Source organism: Oryctolagus cuniculus, chromosome 8 (genome assembly GCF_964237555.1).
Source record: "Oryctolagus cuniculus chromosome 8, mOryCun1.1, whole genome shotgun sequence".
NCBI lineage: Eukaryota > Metazoa > Chordata > Mammalia > Lagomorpha > Leporidae > Oryctolagus > Oryctolagus cuniculus.
Window position 1 is genome coordinate 128,657,893 of NC_091439.1, and position 18,287 is coordinate 128,676,179.

The 18,287-nt window shown below is 41.3% G+C and overlaps 1 protein-coding gene across 1 annotated transcript in view; it reads right to left on the reverse strand.

Annotated features, from left to right (window-relative positions):
• LOC127486657 (probable ATP-dependent RNA helicase DDX60) overlaps window positions 1-18,287 on the reverse strand; it is a gene marked incomplete at its 3' end in the record, with an annotated part of 114,026 nt that overhangs the window by 11,045 nt on the left and 84,694 nt on the right. Inside the window, 9 exon segments of the mRNA XM_070047160.1 lie at window positions 2,170-2,322; window positions 4,957-5,101; window positions 7,015-7,167; window positions 9,403-9,530; window positions 10,795-10,920; window positions 12,461-12,565; window positions 12,661-12,770; window positions 16,124-16,263; window positions 17,691-17,806. Coding sequence (XP_069903261.1) covers window positions 2,170-2,322; window positions 4,957-5,101; window positions 7,015-7,167; window positions 9,403-9,530; window positions 10,795-10,920; window positions 12,461-12,565; window positions 12,661-12,770; window positions 16,124-16,263; window positions 17,691-17,806 — 1,176 coding nt within the window.

The following is an 18,287-nucleotide window of genomic DNA, read 5'->3' on the forward strand; positions in this document are numbered from 1 at the left end:
TTATTTTCTAAATAATATACTGTAGCAACTACTTACATACAATACACTGCACTAAGTAATGTAAGTAACCTAGAGACACAGAGGATATGCATTGGTTCTATGCCAAAGCTATGCTGTCTTATATAAAAGACTAGAGCACTGATGGATTTTGGTATCTGTGCAAGTCCTAGAATCAGTCCCCTGCAGATACCGAGGGGTTCACATTTCTTAGAGAAAGGTCAATCTACTGCTGGAAACTGTCTTATCTCAAACCTACCTAAGGTTGCTCAGATACATTTTTGTTTCTCATGTAGCCTTTTCTTCTCTTGAAAATAAACATAGTTAGGTTATACATTTTCCTCCAACTACTAGCTTAGCTGCATCACAGAACTTTGTCTATACAGCATTTTATTTACCTAGCAAATAAATAAATTTTCTGGGGCTGGCGCTGTGGCATAGCGGATAAAGCTGCCGCCTGCAGTGCTGGCACCCCATATGGGCGCCGGTTCGAGTCCCGGCTGCTCCTCTTCCAATCCAGCTCTCTGCTATGGCCTGGGAAAGCAGTACAAGATGGCCCAAGCACTTGGGCCCCTGCACCCACGTGAGAGACCAGGAAGAAGCTCCTGGCTCCTGGCTTCAATAAGCGAAGCTCCAGCCAGTGCGGCCAACTGGGGAGTGAACCAGCAGATGGAAGACCTCTCTCTCTCTGCCTCTCCTTCTCTCTCTGTGTAACCCCGACTTTCAAATGAATAAATAATTCTTTAAAAATAAATAAATAAATAAACTTTCTTATTTCCATTATTAGTTCTCCTTTACCCCGTTAATTTACTCTTAATTTTCACACTGCAGTTTATACAGTTATCTTTCTGGATCACTGGGGAATGATTGGGCTATCTGAACAAAGAATGGACTTTCGGGGCTGGGACTGTAGCTCAGCAGGTTAAGCTGCCACCTGAGGTGCCTGCATCCCATAGGAGAGCAAGTTTGAGCTCTGGCTGTTTCATTGCCTACCCAGCCCCCTGCTAAAGTGCCTGGGAAAACAGTGGAAAATGGCCAAGTACTTGGGCCCTTGACACCCATGTGGGAGACCAGATGGAGTTCCTGGTTCCGGGCTTCATTCTGGCCCACTGTGGCCATTGTGGTCATTTGGGGAGCGAATCAATAGAGGGAAGATTCCACCCCCCCCCCGTGTGTGTGTGTGTGTGTGTGTGTGTAACTGTCTTTAAAATAAGTAAATACATCTTCAAAAAAAGAATGGATTTTATTTAATAAAAATGTAACAATATGGATTCATCTGTGGCAATAATATGTTGTAATAGTGTAAGATGTTAATAAAAGGAGAAATTGGGTGGCATGAGATATTCTCTGTACCATCATAACAACTTCAGTTTTTAACCCTAATACTCAAAATCTAAATGAAGTTAAAAAGAGTCATCCTGGAAAGAAATTTGGCTATGTATTTCCAGAGCCTGCTACCTTTTCCTTCTGAGACATTTCTTTCACTTAGCAGAATCAATCAATTCTAAATAAATAATTAAAATGATGATTGATGGGGCCAATACTGTGGTGCAGTAGGTAAAGCCACTGCCTGCAGTGCTAGCATCCCATATGGGCGCCAGTTCAAGTCCTGGCTGCTCCACTTCCAATCCAACTCTGCTATGGCCTCGGAAAGCAGCAGAAAATGGCCCAAGCACTTGGGCTCCTGCACCCACCACAGTGGGAGACCTGGAAGAAGCTCCGGGCTCCTGGCTTCAGATCGTCCCAACTCCAGCCATTACAGCCACTTGGGGAGTGAACCAGCAGATGGAAGATCTCTCTCTCTCTCTCTCTCTCTCTGTAACTCTTTCAAATACATAAATAAACCTTTTAAAAAATGATTGTCTATGTTGAAAGAAAATTAACAGTATAATGCTTAAGTAAATTAAATATGTGTATTTTCTGTTGCACACATGTTTATTACCTCATGCTAATTATTAAAATAATATTAGGCAAGGCAGACAAGATCCCAAATTGGGTACACATTATCATATTAACTATGTAAAATGTATGGAAGGAAATATGATAAATGTAGGTGGCGCATCTCCCCAGGTGCAGGGATTGAGAGAGAGCTAGATAGAGCATCTTCCGTCCCGTAGCCACTGCAGCTACCCAATTAAAGTGAAAGCTGTGCTTTGTAGTGAGTTCATCTACCTTGACGTGCTTCAGTCTGAAAAGGGTCTCAACAACTTGTCTCTGTTTGTACTCCATTAAACCATGATGGTAGCCAATGCCCCGCTGTAACAGCCTGATCAGACCAGAGCCTCCTCTTGTCCATCTCAGCCTGGATACAATCTTCCTGAAAGTCTGAAACACACACACAGTTTCCAAAATCAAATGAAGGCATATGTCCTTTGACTGAAGCCTGATTTTATGTGTTAGAAGGCTTTAGCAGGCAGAGTTAGATGCATTTCTAGGAAGAGCAGTTGTGTTTTAGGCTAGAACCTCAAGTTCATAAACAGAGCAGTTCTGTCCTAAGTGGCATTCATGCATAAGACCTGAGAAAGTAGAATGCAGCCCAACCTCAAATGCACTGATCCTTTCTTCACATGCCTTCCTCACAGCAGCCATGTGCCCAATTTTCCCTCATACACCTGCTGACATCATTCCCACAATGCTGGAGGCAGCTCCAGCTCATCCTGGGGTAATGAGGAAACACTGAAGCAACACAGTAAGAATTCCAAGAGGAAGATGCTCCATGCAGGCCCAGCGTCCCTCCAGGCAAGTAGCAAAATCCATCCCTGGCCCCGACACAGCTCTCAGCGGAGTCTGATGATCAACTGCCTTGTGCTCTATTTTTGCTGCTGACTTGAAACTAACTAACCGCTGTTCACTCCAATCACATCTGACCACTGTCTGCCCGTGTCTGTCTGTGTCTCCCTGTGCTTCCAGGCTGGCACCTTTGTGTTTCTCACTTCCTGTCTCTCTCTCCACACTCTCTCCCCATCTCTGTCCTGCAGCCCCTTCTCTGAAACTCCCTGTCTGCTCCTGAACAGTTTCTACCTCTGTCAGTCACTATTGCTCTTTTTCTTTCTTTCTTCTCTTTCCCACCCTCTTTTTTACTTTTATTCTGCTTCCCTCCCCCTTTCCAACCTGCACCATCACTAAAAGAAAAAAGCAAACATACACAAGTAATAACCATTGATCTGACTACATGGTCTAGTAGGTCAACCAACCAACAGATGCACACCCGTTATCTGGCATATCTCTCAGTGTTCTGGGCTTAGTTTCTGAGTGAGACACACAGCAGTGGAGGAGAAGGCAACCGTTTCTAGTTTGTAAAACTGGGCATGTGGTGGATGATTTGGTGACATGAAGCACAGAAAACGGGAGAAGTTTTCAAATGAAAGACAAATCTGATTTTGATTTCTTGGTAGCAAGTCACTGCATTAGCTCAGAAAAGAGATTTAACATTTACCTTTTCTTTTTCTTAAATTTTTTATTTGCTATAAGGAGAACAAATCTCATGTATTTTATATATACAGTTTTAAGAACATAATTATGGGGCCGCCACTGTGGTACAGCGGGTAAAGCTACTGCCTGTAGTGCCAGCATCCTATATGGACACCAGTTCGAGTCCCAGCTGCTCCACTTTCTATCCAGTCCTCTACTAATGTGCCTGGGAAAGCAGTGGAGGATGGCCAAAGTGCTTGGATCTCTGCAACCATGTGGGAAACCTAGGAGAAGCTCCTGGCTCCTGGTTCCTGGCTTCAGCCTGGCCCAGTCTTGGCCAATGTGGCAACTTGGGGAGTGAACCAGCAGATGGAAGATTTGTGTGTGTGTGTGTGTGTATATCCGTGTAATTCTGCCTTTCAAAATAATAAATATTTTTTTAAAATATCATGATGATACTTCCCACCCTCCTTTGTTCCCTCCCTTGCTCCCATCTACTTCCTCCTTCCTTTCTTATTTTCCTTTAATTTCTACAATGATATACTTTGAATTCACTTTATAGTCACAAGATTCGATTATTGCTCATGGCCCTTGTCTATACTCTTCAGGAACAGTGGGGTTTTTTGCTGACTGCTTGTTGAATTCTTTACTTACTGGAGGGTGACTCTTGGTGATTACTTTTACCTTTTCTATTTCTATTTCTATTACATAAAAGATTATCATTAACTTTAACAGATGCAGTCGACTGCACAAAGAAAAAGCCTGCACTTGCTATACCTCGTCATGAATCTTTGAACCACTTTTAATAGCTGTGTAAGCTTACATATATAATCTTAACTTCTTCAGCCTCCAACTCCAGTTTCCCATACATTAAGATCAATTTAGATGAAATAGGTTGTGTTTTATAAACTGCATAGTACAGTATAGACACACACACACACATATAAGGTTATGCGCCAGATTGTGCACCACCAAAACTGAACTTTGAAGTACTTGATACAATTAAGTTAAAAGTAAAATCATTACAGTGAGCTGCAATCCAATATGACTACTACCTTTGTAAGAGGAATTTCCGACAGACACATACAGAGGAAACACGATGTAGTGGTAACAGACAGCAGGGAGAAGGTACCCAATTATACAAGAGGACTGCAACAAGTTCATGGAAAAATCAAATCGAAAAACTAAGTTTATTCTAGTGCAAAAAACTTTAGAAATTCACGCAGAGCTTTCTCATAACATGTATTCTCCATGGCCTCTGGGAAGATGCCTCGTGTGGGCAGATTTCAAAATTCTTTTGCATAAAATAAACTTATTTTTTAATTCTGTTTTTCATGAGCCCTCTAAAGTAATGCATGTAAGCCCTGGAGAGAGACCTGGAGCAGACCCTGCCCTCTGAAGCCTCAGTAGGAAGTAATCCTACTGGGTGCCAGACTTCCAGCAGGCATAACTGTTAAGAAATAAATTCCTAACACGTGGTACCCTGGTGCAGAAGCCTTAGCAAATGAATCCATCCACCTAGGCATGCCCCCTGTTCTCGTCTCTTACCTTGCTATCCACACCTGCTCGATCAACATAAGTACAGTCCGGAGGAACTCCTTTACTCTTTTTAAGACTCTTCTTTATTTCCTTTATTTCAGCGTCCCATAAAATCAATCTCTGAATTCGAGCAGTTGAATTTGAATGTAAATAACTGAATATAAAAAATCAGGAACGTCGTGAATATTGATTATAACATGCCCTCTTCTTTTCAACATTTGAAATTGTGTCTGTAAGTGCCAGCATAAAAGAATGCCTGGTAATTTGAACCCAAAATATGATTGCCCTTATTAAAGGATATTCACCAGGCCTTAATTACTTCAATTCTCATTGCTTACCATCTGTTATTTTTAACATAAGCATTGACACCTACTTAACAGAAAATAGAAAAACCATTCTTGGTCCTGCTTGACTACAGATTCTGGTATGAGGCCTGCTCACCTGTGGATTCCAGCAACAGGTCTGTCGCCAGACTTGGCAAGCCAGTAAGCCCATAAGCTCCACTAACTGGCCCATCTAAAACCTCCATTCAAGCCAACTGGTAAAACTGCCAAAGCCAGTTTATAAAGATTGGAAGAAATGATTGCTTCTTCAAATGCACAGAGAGCAACATGCAGGTACCAGAATCAAAGAATCAGGGAAACATGACATCACCAAAGGAATAAAATAAGATTCCAATAACGAAGCTTAAAGAAATGGAGATCTAGGGGCTGGCACTGTGGCTCAGCGGGTTAACGCCCTGGCCTAAAGTGCCGGCATCCCATGTGGGAGCCGGTTCGAGGCCCGGCTGCTCTATTTCCAATCCTGCTATGCCTGAGAAAGCAGTGGAGGATGGCACAAGGCCTTGGGCCCCTACATGTGTGTGGAAGACCCTGAGGGGGCTCCTGGCTCTGGATCAGTGCAGCTCTGGCCATTGTGGCCGATTGAGGAGTGAACATCGGATGGAGGGCCCCTCTCCCTCTCTCTCTCTCTCTGCCTCTCTTCTGTGTAACTCTGACTTTCAAATAAATAAATAAATCTTTTAAAAAAAGAAAGAAATGGAGATCTAGGGCTGGCACTATGGCACAGTGGGTAAAGCCACTGCCTGTAGTACCAGCATCCCATATGGACACCGGTTTAAGTCCCGGCTGCTCCACTTCCACTCCAGCTCCCTAACACACCTGGGAAAGCAGTGGAAGATGGCCCAAGTTCTTGAGCCCCTGCACACCCATGGGAGACCCCGAAGAATCTTCCGGCTCCTGATTTCAGACTGGCCCAGCTACAACTGTTGCAGCTCTTTGTGGAATAAACCAGCAGATGAAAGATTCTCTCCCCCCCCCCCAATTTTGTCTTTCAAATAAATAAATAGATCTTTTTAAAACAGAAGAAATGGAGATCTATGAACTGCCTAACAAAGAATTCAAGATAATCATCCTAAAGAAGTTTAGTGAGCAATATATAAGAGAACATAGAAAGAAAATATTTTAAAAATCAGCAAAATAATACATGAACAAAATGAGGGTTCAACAAAGATAGATAAACAAGAATTCTGAAGCTGAAGAACAAAATCATCGAAACAAAAAATTCAAGAGTTTCCATAGCAAACTTAATCCAGTGAAAGAAAGAATCAACGAATTCAAAGACAGACCATTTCAATTATCTAGTTAAAGAAACACCAACAAAAAGAATGAAATAATAAGTGAGTAGGAAGCTTTTGGATCTGCTATCATTTGAATATATTTTGTCCCAGAACTCATAACGAAGCTTGATCCCTATAATGGTACTGAGTGTTGTGGGACTTTAAATATATGATTAGGTTGTTAATCACAAACTTAAACTTTGTGGACCTAAGAAAATGTTAGAAATCAGCTAATCAACTGAAGAAAGTTACTGTAAAACATTGTACAATTACTGAAATACTCAATAATCTTCTCCCACATAAGTCCCCCAAAATGATGTTCTAATTAAATTAAGTTGGTGTATCATAAAAACATAAAGCAGTGAAATATGATTTTAATTATATAAATAATTGCACACTTAAAGGTTTCAGTTCACAATGAATTCCACAATTCCAGTAGAAATACTCACGCAGCATACATTCTCCTTTGAGACTTAATTGCTTTCTCCAGTTTCCTGTTTAAATTCTTCTCTCCTTCAGAGTTGTGACTACGAGTATATTGTCTCATCAACATATTAGTAAGAAGGTGTGAAGCTGACCTTTCCACTGAGTGAATGCTGAATCTAAAGTAAAGTATGTGAGAACACTGGATAACTGCATGCTCATTCCAGTCCAGCCCTGCATTCATTAATAAAGACAATTTTTGGATGTAGGAACCTTTGTTTGGGTAACATCAATCTCTGTCATTCATTCATTTTTGCCCATTTAACTCCTAAATCAGAGTTCATGTGAATGGAAGGGAAGATCAGAGTTAGTTACAAAGGTGAATTTTGATACTATGGTAAGAGTAGTTAGGTAAAGGCTCTTTACTAGGGAAAAAAAAAAAAAAACTGCTCTTTTCTCATTTGACACAGTTCCCATATTAAGACTGCTGAATCTTTGTAAAGAACAGACCAGCACCTACTTGTCATTGTTACTAGTTAGTTCCTTTTCACCTGTGACATGAAGTTTGAGTTAGGAATTGGATTTCTAGGAGTACTTTTGTACTTCCTCATATTTGGCTTAACCTTTTTCTCTTCACTTTTCTCAAAAATTTTCAGACTTATTACAAGATCAATGCACATTCCTATACAGACATGTAAAGAATTGACAATTTGGCCTCATATTTTCCTTCCAATTTTGAAGTTTTATATATATAGTATATATGTATATATATACTCTATGTCGGTGAGTGCCCACATATACACAATATGCATAAATTAAACCTCCCACAAAGAGCTGATGAAAACATGATTGCTAATTAAATCATCTTGCTACCAGGCCCTATCTAATTTTTCTTTTAATTCTTTGAAGTGATTGTCATAAATATTCTTCAAGGTCTTTTCTTTCCACTTAAAGAGAGCTTATATATAATAAAACTTCACAAAAGAAAAATGGCAGACTAAACACTCAATATGCCATCATATGTGTATATAGGTGTATGTTAATGTATGTACTCTGTTTTGCCAAATACACATTACTCTTTTTACCATATCTGATTCTACAAATATGTTGAACTTTCTATTAACTTATGGCCCAGGAAATTCCACTCTACCAAGCCATACAATTAGATTTTCAAATAAAATTCAGTAGGAGAGTGTTTGTTTCTGTTGTATTATATCCAAGTTGCTATAGAAAATATCTCTTATATGTGCTAGTTGATATAGATACAAAAATAACATATCAGAATGAAACTGATACCTTATGATTTGATTATTGTTTATAACCCTTTTCTATATTCCTGTGGAACACTGGTCTTCCTACTTTTTACTTGTTGAACATCATGGTTAGTGGTGTGTTAATCCTGTGGTCATAAAATAGATTGAAAATATGTTATTGCAGGGGCTGATGCCGTGGCACAGCAGGTTAAAGCCCTGGCCTGAAGTGTTGGCATCCCATATGGGTGCCAGTTCGAGTCCCGGCTGCTCCTCTTCCATCCAGCTCTCTGCTGTGGCCTAGGAAAGCAGTACAAGATGGCCCAAGCTCTTGGGCCCCTGCGCCCACCTGGGAGACCTGGAGGAAACTCCTGGCTCCTGGCTTCGGATCAGTGCAGCTCTGGCCATTGTGGCCATCTGGGGAGTGAACCAGTGGATAGAAGACTTCTCTCTGTGTCTCTACCTCTCTCTGTAACTCTGTCTTTCAAATAAATAAAATAAATCTTTTTTAAAACAGAAAATATGTTATTGCAAAAATTAAAGGAAAATTAAGGAAAGGAGAAAGGTGGATTGAGGGAGGTAGAGAGGGAACTGTGCTTATCTTAGAAGTACATCTATAGCCGGTGCCGCGGCTCACTAGGCTAATCCTCCGCCTTGCGGCGCCGGCACACCGGGTTCTAGTCCCGGTCGGGGCGCTGGATTCTGTCCCGGTTGCCCTTCTTCCAGGCCAGCTCTCTGCTGTGGCCAGGGAGTGCAGTGGAGGATGGCCCAAGTGCTTGGGCCCTGCACCCCATGGGAGACCAGGATAAGTACCTGGCTCCTGCCATCGGATCAGCGCGGTGCGCCGGCCGCGGTGCGCCAGCCGCAGTGTGCCAGCCCCAGCGGCCATTGGAGGGTGAACCAATGGCAAAAGGAAGACCTTTCTCTCTGTCTCTCTCTCTCACTGCCCACTCTGCCTGTCAAAAAAAAAAAAAAAAGTACAACTATAAAATGCATGAAATCTGTTCCCTATATTCTAAAAATTTAAAAAGAAAATATAACTTCAATATGCTCACAAATTTCTCAAATTCTAAGATATGTCAGATTATAAGTTCTTCCTTTTCAATAGTCTGCAAATTCATATAAATCAATGTATAATGCTTTCCACAGAAAATAATTACTTACGAAAAAAATATTGCTGGTAGCCTATCCATTTCTTTAAGTTTTTCCACAAAACAAGGAAGCATTCGTTCCTTTTCAATTCTTGCACTGTCAAAAGTTTGAGGCTTAAGGTACTGCAGTAACTGGTTCACCTGAATAAAGTTACCACAAATAAAAGGCAGATAAGGTACTGACGACCGCAAAGGAAGGCAACAGAATGTGCAGATATTTGAGGGTGAAAAGCAAGTTGCTGTTGAACAGTATATTCAGAATGACAATGTAAGTACAAAGTTAGGATTTCAACCAGTCATATACTAAGCATTTAAATACAATGAAAACCTCAGAAAACTTGAATGACATGGTTCTACACTACTGTGATCAAGTTTATGTAATACTGTGGTGTTGTGCTTACTGAAAGGATTATCATGACTTAATGCTGATCATTATCAGTAAATATAGGCTACAGAAGGATGACTTCAACATTTAATGGCAAGAATATCTGAAATAGTTTTTCTTATCTATAGATATCACATATACACGTATGGTCTACAAATAGTATTTTAATAGGATATTTCATTATTTTTTAAGCTACAATTTTTACGTGGTATAAGTTACCAGAGAAAAGGTAATAGATTCAGTAGGGTGGGCGCTGGCACTGTGGCATAGAAGGTTAAGCCTCCTCCTATGGCACCAGCATCCAATACAGGTGCAGGTCCGTGTCCTGGCTGTTTTGTTTACGGCCTGGGAAAGCACTGGAAGATGGCCCAAGTGCATGGGCCCCTGTGCCCACATGGGAGACCCTGGCTCCTGGCTTCAGATCAGCCAGCTCCTGCCATTACGGCAGTTGCGGGGATTGAAACAGCAGATGGAAGATATTTCTCTCTCTCTCTCTCTCTCTCTCTCTTTCTCTCTCTCTCCTCTGTCTGCTTAACTCTTTCAAATAAATAAATAAATCTTTTTCTAAAAATTACATAGGAGGTTGTTTTAAAATTCCAGTGCCCCAGTCCACTGGAGGTCAATCAGCTCAGAATCTCTAGATGAGATTGGGCTTCCTAGATGATTCCTGATAAGCAGCCAGGGTCGAACCCCTCATGAATTTAATAATGATTTGGGACATTAGGTGGTTTTCACATTTGCAAATCAGTGTGGCCTGTCCCAGTGAGTTTTACTGACTGAGGTGCACATTCAAAGAGGATATAGTAGTAGCAGGTGTGGGCTGTCCAGGATGGAACTAAAGTAATGATTCTCTACATCTTTCTTTACCTAGCTGGCTAAATTTAAGGTAGAATGGCAAAGTACAGTAATAGGATTTCCATATTCAAATACTAAAGAGCCCTATGGGGATTTTCTTTACCATAACTGAATAAATCAGATTCATTTTATATTAAATAAAAAATCCTAAATGTCTGTCACAACCTTGCCTGGGTCCAGCTGCATCCAACTAAGCAGTTCCTTTTTCAGTTCCTCTTCATATTTCTTGGCATCTGTCCTCATGATGACTACTTTATTTTTGAAGCAGCTGAATTCTTCAGGTTCTAACTCCTTGAAAATGAAGAAGCACAAATACCAAAGAAAATACAGTTATCACCTGGTCTAAAGTTTGCCACATGCACAGTTATGAGGCAAGTCTCTCAGTTCACTGCATCCATGTTTATGAACAGCGTTAACTACATGAGGAGTTGAACACATAATGTTTTTAAGTATTTAAAAAGCAAGATTTAAGGCCGGCGCCGCGGCTCACTAGGCTATCCTCCGCCTTGGGGCGCCGGCACACCGGGTTCTAGTCCCGGTTGGGGTGCTAGATTCTGTCCCGGTTGCTCCTCTTCCAGGCCAGCTCTCTGCTGTGGCCAGGGAGTGCAGCGGAGGATGGCCCAAGTGCTTGGGCCCTGCACCCCATGGGAGACCAGGATAAGTACCTGGCTCCTGCCATCGGATCAGCGCAGTGCGCCAGCCGCAGTGCGCCAGCCACGGAGGCCATTGGAGGGTGAACCAACGGCAAAGGAAGACCTTTCTCTCTGTCTCTCTCTCTCACTGTCCACTCTGCCTGTCAAAAAAAAAAAAAAAAGCAAGATTTATTAGAGCCAGAGTGGCATGGAGGGGGCCCCAAGAGAGGCAAACCAGAAGGGGCCCGTGGCACTGGAGTTTTTAAGCACAGTTTTGGGGGAGGAAAAATACTTCTCAGCTTGACATTCAGTTACAGGCAGGGACAAAACCCATCAAAAAAAAAAAAAAGACATATCATTCTTACTGTAGCAAAGCATTATTCTAAGAACTTTTAATTATTTGGCTTATGTTAATAACAATGCTACAAAATAGGCATTATTAGCTCTTTTAACTAATTTTTCTAAATCTAGAGAAATGAGTCTCTGAAGTTTCTGCTTTGAACTATGGAATACTACGCCTTCATCTACATCAGAGTAACACCATTATCTAGTTTGTTCATTCTTAACGGACTATCATGCCACAGGACTAGAAATATCAGCTAAGGAATACCCACAAACACACACACACACACCCCACATGCACAGACACACACACACACACATACCATTCACAGACACATATGCACACATATACAACATACACACATACACCACAAGCACAACACACATGCAAACACGCATATCACCATACACATACATACACCACATGCACATACACGCATACACCACACACAACATACAGATACACACATACCATGAACACACACACCACGTACACACACACATGCACATGCACCACATTCACACATACACATACATCACGTTCACACACATACATATACCACATTCACACACACACATACACACATCACATGCAAATATGCATGCACACAAACACCACATACACAGACATACACGAAATGCACACACACACACACACGAGAAATCTCCAAAAAGTTCATGGAAATGTGTATTGTGAAACAAACTGCATGAATTTCAAAATTACTTTGCACCAAAACAAACTTACAACTCCATTTCCTCTAATTTTTGAAATATATATACATATGTAAGTGTATTATACGTATTTACGCACACACAGAGAGAGAAACAGTTCCTAGTGTTTACTTTCATACACACACCTGCATCCTTGACCGTTCTGGCCAAATGTGTACCATAGCATCATACAGAAGTATGCTTTCCCGAGGAGAAAACTGAAGGTCTGCAGGGACTCCATACTTCTCTATCTGAAAAGCAGAAAATGCAAAACCATTGATCTCCGTCCCATATGCAGATTTTAACCACCTAGACGCCTCCTTTTCCAAAGTGCTTTTGTACTTACATGGTTGACTGTGAGTGCAGCGCACGGGTGGTAGTGTGCAATGACAAAATCGTTATCCTTTAGAGAACACACATACTTTTCTAGATCGTTGTATCGTTCTTTGTAACACACTGTGAAAGTGGAATTAAAATGCGGATTAAGATGGGTTTGTGTCTCTCAGCAATGATGTAATTCCGATTTTCTAAAGACAGCTAGGCCTAGGGAGAGCTGTGCTGGAAGCCTCTGTCGACAAAACGACAACAGGGCCATGCAGTGGAGGAGGAACTTATGTGCCTATACCGCACACAGATGTTTTACCTGCCCTCCTGGCCTGGATCTTCAGTCACAGTCCATCCTTGCTTCTTGTAATTCCTAGTGTATATTTTTCTAAATATTCTTGGAAAGCATGCTTTTGCATAAGGAGCATGGTTTGAATAAAAAGGCCTGCAACCCATTCAACTATTTCAATAGGAAACACGGGTGTTACTGGATCATCTCCCTGTCTTGGAGAACAGTATCACCATCTCCCAGAGAAAACGAGCCTTCTTCTGTCATTTACTCATTTTTTAAATCCAGGAATCCAGTATGCCACAGGGCTTTGTTAATATGTCACTTAAAATTAGGACAATTTAGCATTTACCTACCTAACATGTTATCTATTTTACTTACGCATTGTTTAACCCTGCATCTCCATAAAAATTAAGCTCTAGGAAAGCAAGGAGTTGTTTTCTGCTCTATCTCTAGGGACTTGAGTGGGATCTGGCACAGATGAGGTACTTTGACATTGTCAAGTGAAAACATGTATATGGGGCCTGTGTGGCACACCTGGTTGAGCTTCTGTTTGCAACCTTGCCATCCCATAGAGTGACAGGTCAGGTCCCGGCTGCTCCACTTCCATCCACCAACACCCTGATATTGTACTGAGAAAGCAGATGATGGCCCAAGTACTTCAGCCCCTGCCAACCACGTACGAGAGTCAGATGGAGCTCCTGGCTCCTGGCTTCAGCCTGGCCCATTCTCAGCTATTATGGTCATTGAGAGAATGTACCAGCAAATGGACAATCTCTCCCTTTCTGTGTCACTCTGCTTTCAAATAAATTAACCTTTTTTTTTTTAAGGTTCTCTAATCTACTGTTGGTGGGAATGCAAACTAATACAGCCATTGTGGAAGACAGTATGGCGATTCCTCAGACAGCTGAAAAAAGATATGTCATATGACCCAGTTATCCCACCCCAGGAGTTTACCCAAACAAAATAAAATCAGCATATGAAAGAGTTATCTGTACATCCATGTTTATTACAGCTCAATTTCCAACAGCTCAGATATGGAATCAACCCAGGTGTCCATCAAGTGGTGACTGGACAAAGAAAATGTGGAATACATACACTTTGGAATATTACTCAGCTGTAAAAAATGGAATTCTGTCTTTCACAATAAATTGGATGTACCTGGAAACCATTATACTTAGTGAAATAAGCCAATTCCAAAAAACAAATACCATATGTTTTCCCTGATCTGTGGTAATGAAAAGAGTACCAAAAAGTAATGTATAATTATTTGCATTGCAATCTGCACAAAATTATTCTTCTGTGTAAAATGGCTTAAAGTCTAAATGAACTTAATCATTATCCTGTAACCACACAGGAAATATTTAAATGTTACATTGTCATTGCTTCTATTTCATTTAAAAAAATGTATGGGTGAAATGGTCACTTTTTCTCTTCAATTATTGATAGCCGCTGTGTATATTCCCACTAAACTAGGGTCGTCTTGCTTTTTACATGTTAAACTTCTTATTAGGTAAGGTATTAACCTTTTTTTAGTATTCAGCCTTTTTACAGTACTGGAAATTTAAAATATGCTATCTCAAAACTTAAAAAAAAGAAAGGTAGCAGGAAGGAGACTGGGAGGGAGGAAGGGAATACCATTATGTTCTTAGACTTGTATCTATAAGCATATTGATTCTTAAAATTAAAACAAAAATGAAATAAAACAGCATGAATGTCACATATAGGAATCTGAAATTCACAGTAGCTAAGAGATGGAATTAACCTAGATGTCCATCAACTGATTACTAGATAAAGAAAATGTGGTATACATACATGATGGAATTTATTCAGCCAAAAAAAAAAAAAAACAAAACAAAACAAAAAAAAAAACCAAAACAGAGAGAGAATGAAATCCTGTCTTTTACAATAAAATGGATGCAACTGGAAACCAATTTACTTAGTGAAATAAGCAAGAACCAAAAAGACAATAGTAGGTTTTCTGATTTGTGGTAAGTAAGATATAGAGTACACAAAAAGTCATGTATATGAGTGACACTGACATCCTGAGATTTGATTATTGCTTATAGCCCTTGTCAACACCCCTGTAGAACAGTGGTCTTCCTATGGGTGGAATCCTTTATTTAGTGGAGGACTAGCCCTGTGATGAAAGAAGTTGAAAGTATGTTATTGCAAAAATTAAAAGGGAAAAAAAGAAAGGATGGAGGACGGTAGTAGGGAGAGTGGGAAGTATCATTATGTCCTGCAAATTGTATATCTGAAATCTGTTCTCGTTATACAAAGAAAAATAAAAAAGTAGTCAGATAAACATGATTCTATACTACTTCAGAGAATTCTCACGAAATAGTCCCAAATGCATGCGGTAAGGAATACTCAATTCAATAGTAAAACATTTAGAGTATGTGCATAATAAAACAATTATGATATGGATAAAAGCATATGATTTCAAATATCCAGTATTTTCCAAGGAAAAGAGGGGCACATACAAAAATAACTACCACAGGTGGTAGGAAATTGCATAACATAGGACACCCTATGGGCCCTGACCTAGAACAATCAAGGTGGTGTTCGGGATGTGCCGCAAGGCAGAATCTTTCCAATAAAGAGTAGACAGGACTTGGCCAAGTACAGAGGAAAGTGACCCAGGGAGAGCGTTCTAGAAGAAAACCTGAAACTCAAAGGCAGATTTCAGAGCACAATTAATAATCCAAACTATCAAGAAAGTCCTGAAAGGAGAAGATTTCTTAGATGAAACAGGGGATAGCACAGAAGCTGGGACCACAGGTGAATTGGAAATTTTGAAACACATTGTTCAGTGAGCCAGAACTGTCCTCTAGGTTTGTTTGAGTCTTTTCTCACAGAACAGGAGTGAAATGCTTATCTTGGCTATGACTCCATATCAATCACATTAAATCATGAAGGAATTCGCACAACACCAAAATAGACAATATTTGGAAAGAATTTGATCTCCAAGTTCAGTCAGTCAGCTCTGTGGACGTCAACATGGAATATCACCTCCTAGAGCTGTTTCCTATCTATTTCATTTCCTCTGTAAGTGAAAGTAAGATGCACTGCCTTTCACGGTTACAATAAGAACAAGTTGCTCTGCGTATGTAGAACACCCTCAAATGTGACGAGCACACGGGGTATGCTTGCTACCTCTGCACTCCCCTCTCCCGAGTGAAGAAATCCATACCCAGTCTAACTTTGTACGATGGCTTTCCCACTCTTGTTCGTTGTTGTCTCTTTGAGCTTTTTAAGGCATTTCTTGATGGATCAGCATTTTCCATTGTGCTTTCAACACGTTGCCAATATCCTTTAACTAACGCCAACCACCTAGTTACAAAAAGAGAACAATCATTGTTGCAGAAAAACGTGTTCCTAAGTCTGTATATATGAATCACATGAAATTTGTTTACCTTAAATAAAAAAATTTTAAAAAGATAAAATGAAAAATTGGAAATGATGGGTGTGGTTCATTAACTTTGACAAAGATATCAGCACAAAGCGTAATAGCAGAACTTGGGTGAAGGGGAATATGGTAACTCTTTGTATCTCATAATTTGTCTGCAAATTTAAAATTGTTCTTAAGATGTTAAAAAGCAGATATGACTGGAGGGAGGCACGATGGTGGAACAGTGACAGGGAAGTCTTCTATAGGCTCCACGAACTTAGCAGAAAAAAAAGTGAAGTCACACTCTCCGGGAAAACTGCAGTGGGAGATCTTGCAAAAGCAGTGGAAACGGCCTGGACCTAAGGGGAAGGCACAGGCACACAGCAAGGAGCTCGGAGCGTGGAGCAGGAACACAACAAAGGAACCAGCAGCCCACCTGGATAGCCAGGTGGGGTCAGACTGCACCGGCCCTTGCCACACCACGGCTGGTGCAGCTGGAAGAAGAATCTAGTAGACTGTGCAGTGTCTGAGTCCAGCCCAGAACCCTCAGGGGAGCTGGGGCGACTGCTCACCCAGAGTGGGGGAAGAAAAGCCGAGCACCTCCCTCACCACGGCTCCCGCTACCACACCAGCACCCTGCAGCTAACAGGCCGGGAGACAGCTGCCGTCATTCCACAAGATCAGAGCAGCGGCTCCAGCTTCTCCGAGCGCACCCAGTAGCTAGTGGGAACTGTTGGCAGGGGCAACCAGAGCAGTTCGAATCAACTGGTGGGGTCTGTCCCCACCTGTCATCAGGCCAACAACACCAGCTCCTCTGTACCCTTATGGCAAAGGGCGGGGAGGGGGAGCCATCCCCACCAAAGGGAAGCGCCACCCTCAGGGCTCTTGTACCCACCCAGCACAGTTCTGAAAGCAGCAGGGCTGCAGATGGCAAGTACTGTGCTTGCTTGCAACCCAGGGATTCTACCAAGGCGAAAAATCCCTGTGGACTTTGAGTCTGCTCAGGGTGAAACACACAGCCTCCCTGTGGACAGGACAGCCTAGCGGGGCAGAGTGTACTCTCTTGCAGTCCTTGTCTGTGGGAGCCCAGGGTGCTGAGACTGTGAAAACACTGTGACTGTGAGAGGGGGCAGGGTGTAGCGGGTGCTGGGTAAGTTCTGGGTGCAGAGCCACACTTTCAGAACTCCTAGGTTGCCAGGGCAGACCACTGCAGCTGGACCCGTGCACACAGAGAGCTCTGCACACGTTCCCGAATCTGCATACAGGAAATGGATGAAATTTGTATACTTTAAATTAAATAAAATTTTTTAAACAAGAAAAGCTTTAATTTTCAAAAAAAAAAAAGAATGAATATAAATCTCAGACTCACTCAGTGAGATGCTCAGGGTTACTGATAGTAGCAGAAAGGGCCAAAAAGGGACAACGAATCATAACAAGGAGATGTTCCCACACTTCCGCTCCAACTTCTCCCCCAAGGCAGTGAACCTGTCAGTGTAAACAGACTCAATGTCAGAATGGGGACAGGGGTTTTATTTTTTAATGTTAATAAACTACCTTGTTACCAGACCTACTTTTCCCTTCTACTCTCCATTTCAGTAACATTCATTTACCCACTGACAAAGCTTGTGAAAGAAGCCAATATGTTTTGCAGAATCACAGTATGTTCCAGACTTTAACAATAATGTATTTAGGAATGACTTGCTCTGTAACACATTGTGATGACTGACCCATAAGCAAGTACTATTGCCTGCCGTGGTAGTGAAAGCGCATCAAGCACACCATGAACAAAAGGACACATGTTAAGTGTTATTTACAAAAGAAACACTGGTTGAATGACAGAGATTGTCCTAAACAGATACTAAGATAAATCTTGATACAAACCCACATTTGCTTATGCATCACTAATCTCAACACCTTTAAACAGTCTTGATAGATAACAGTATCTATCTTCAAAGGCATTTTATAA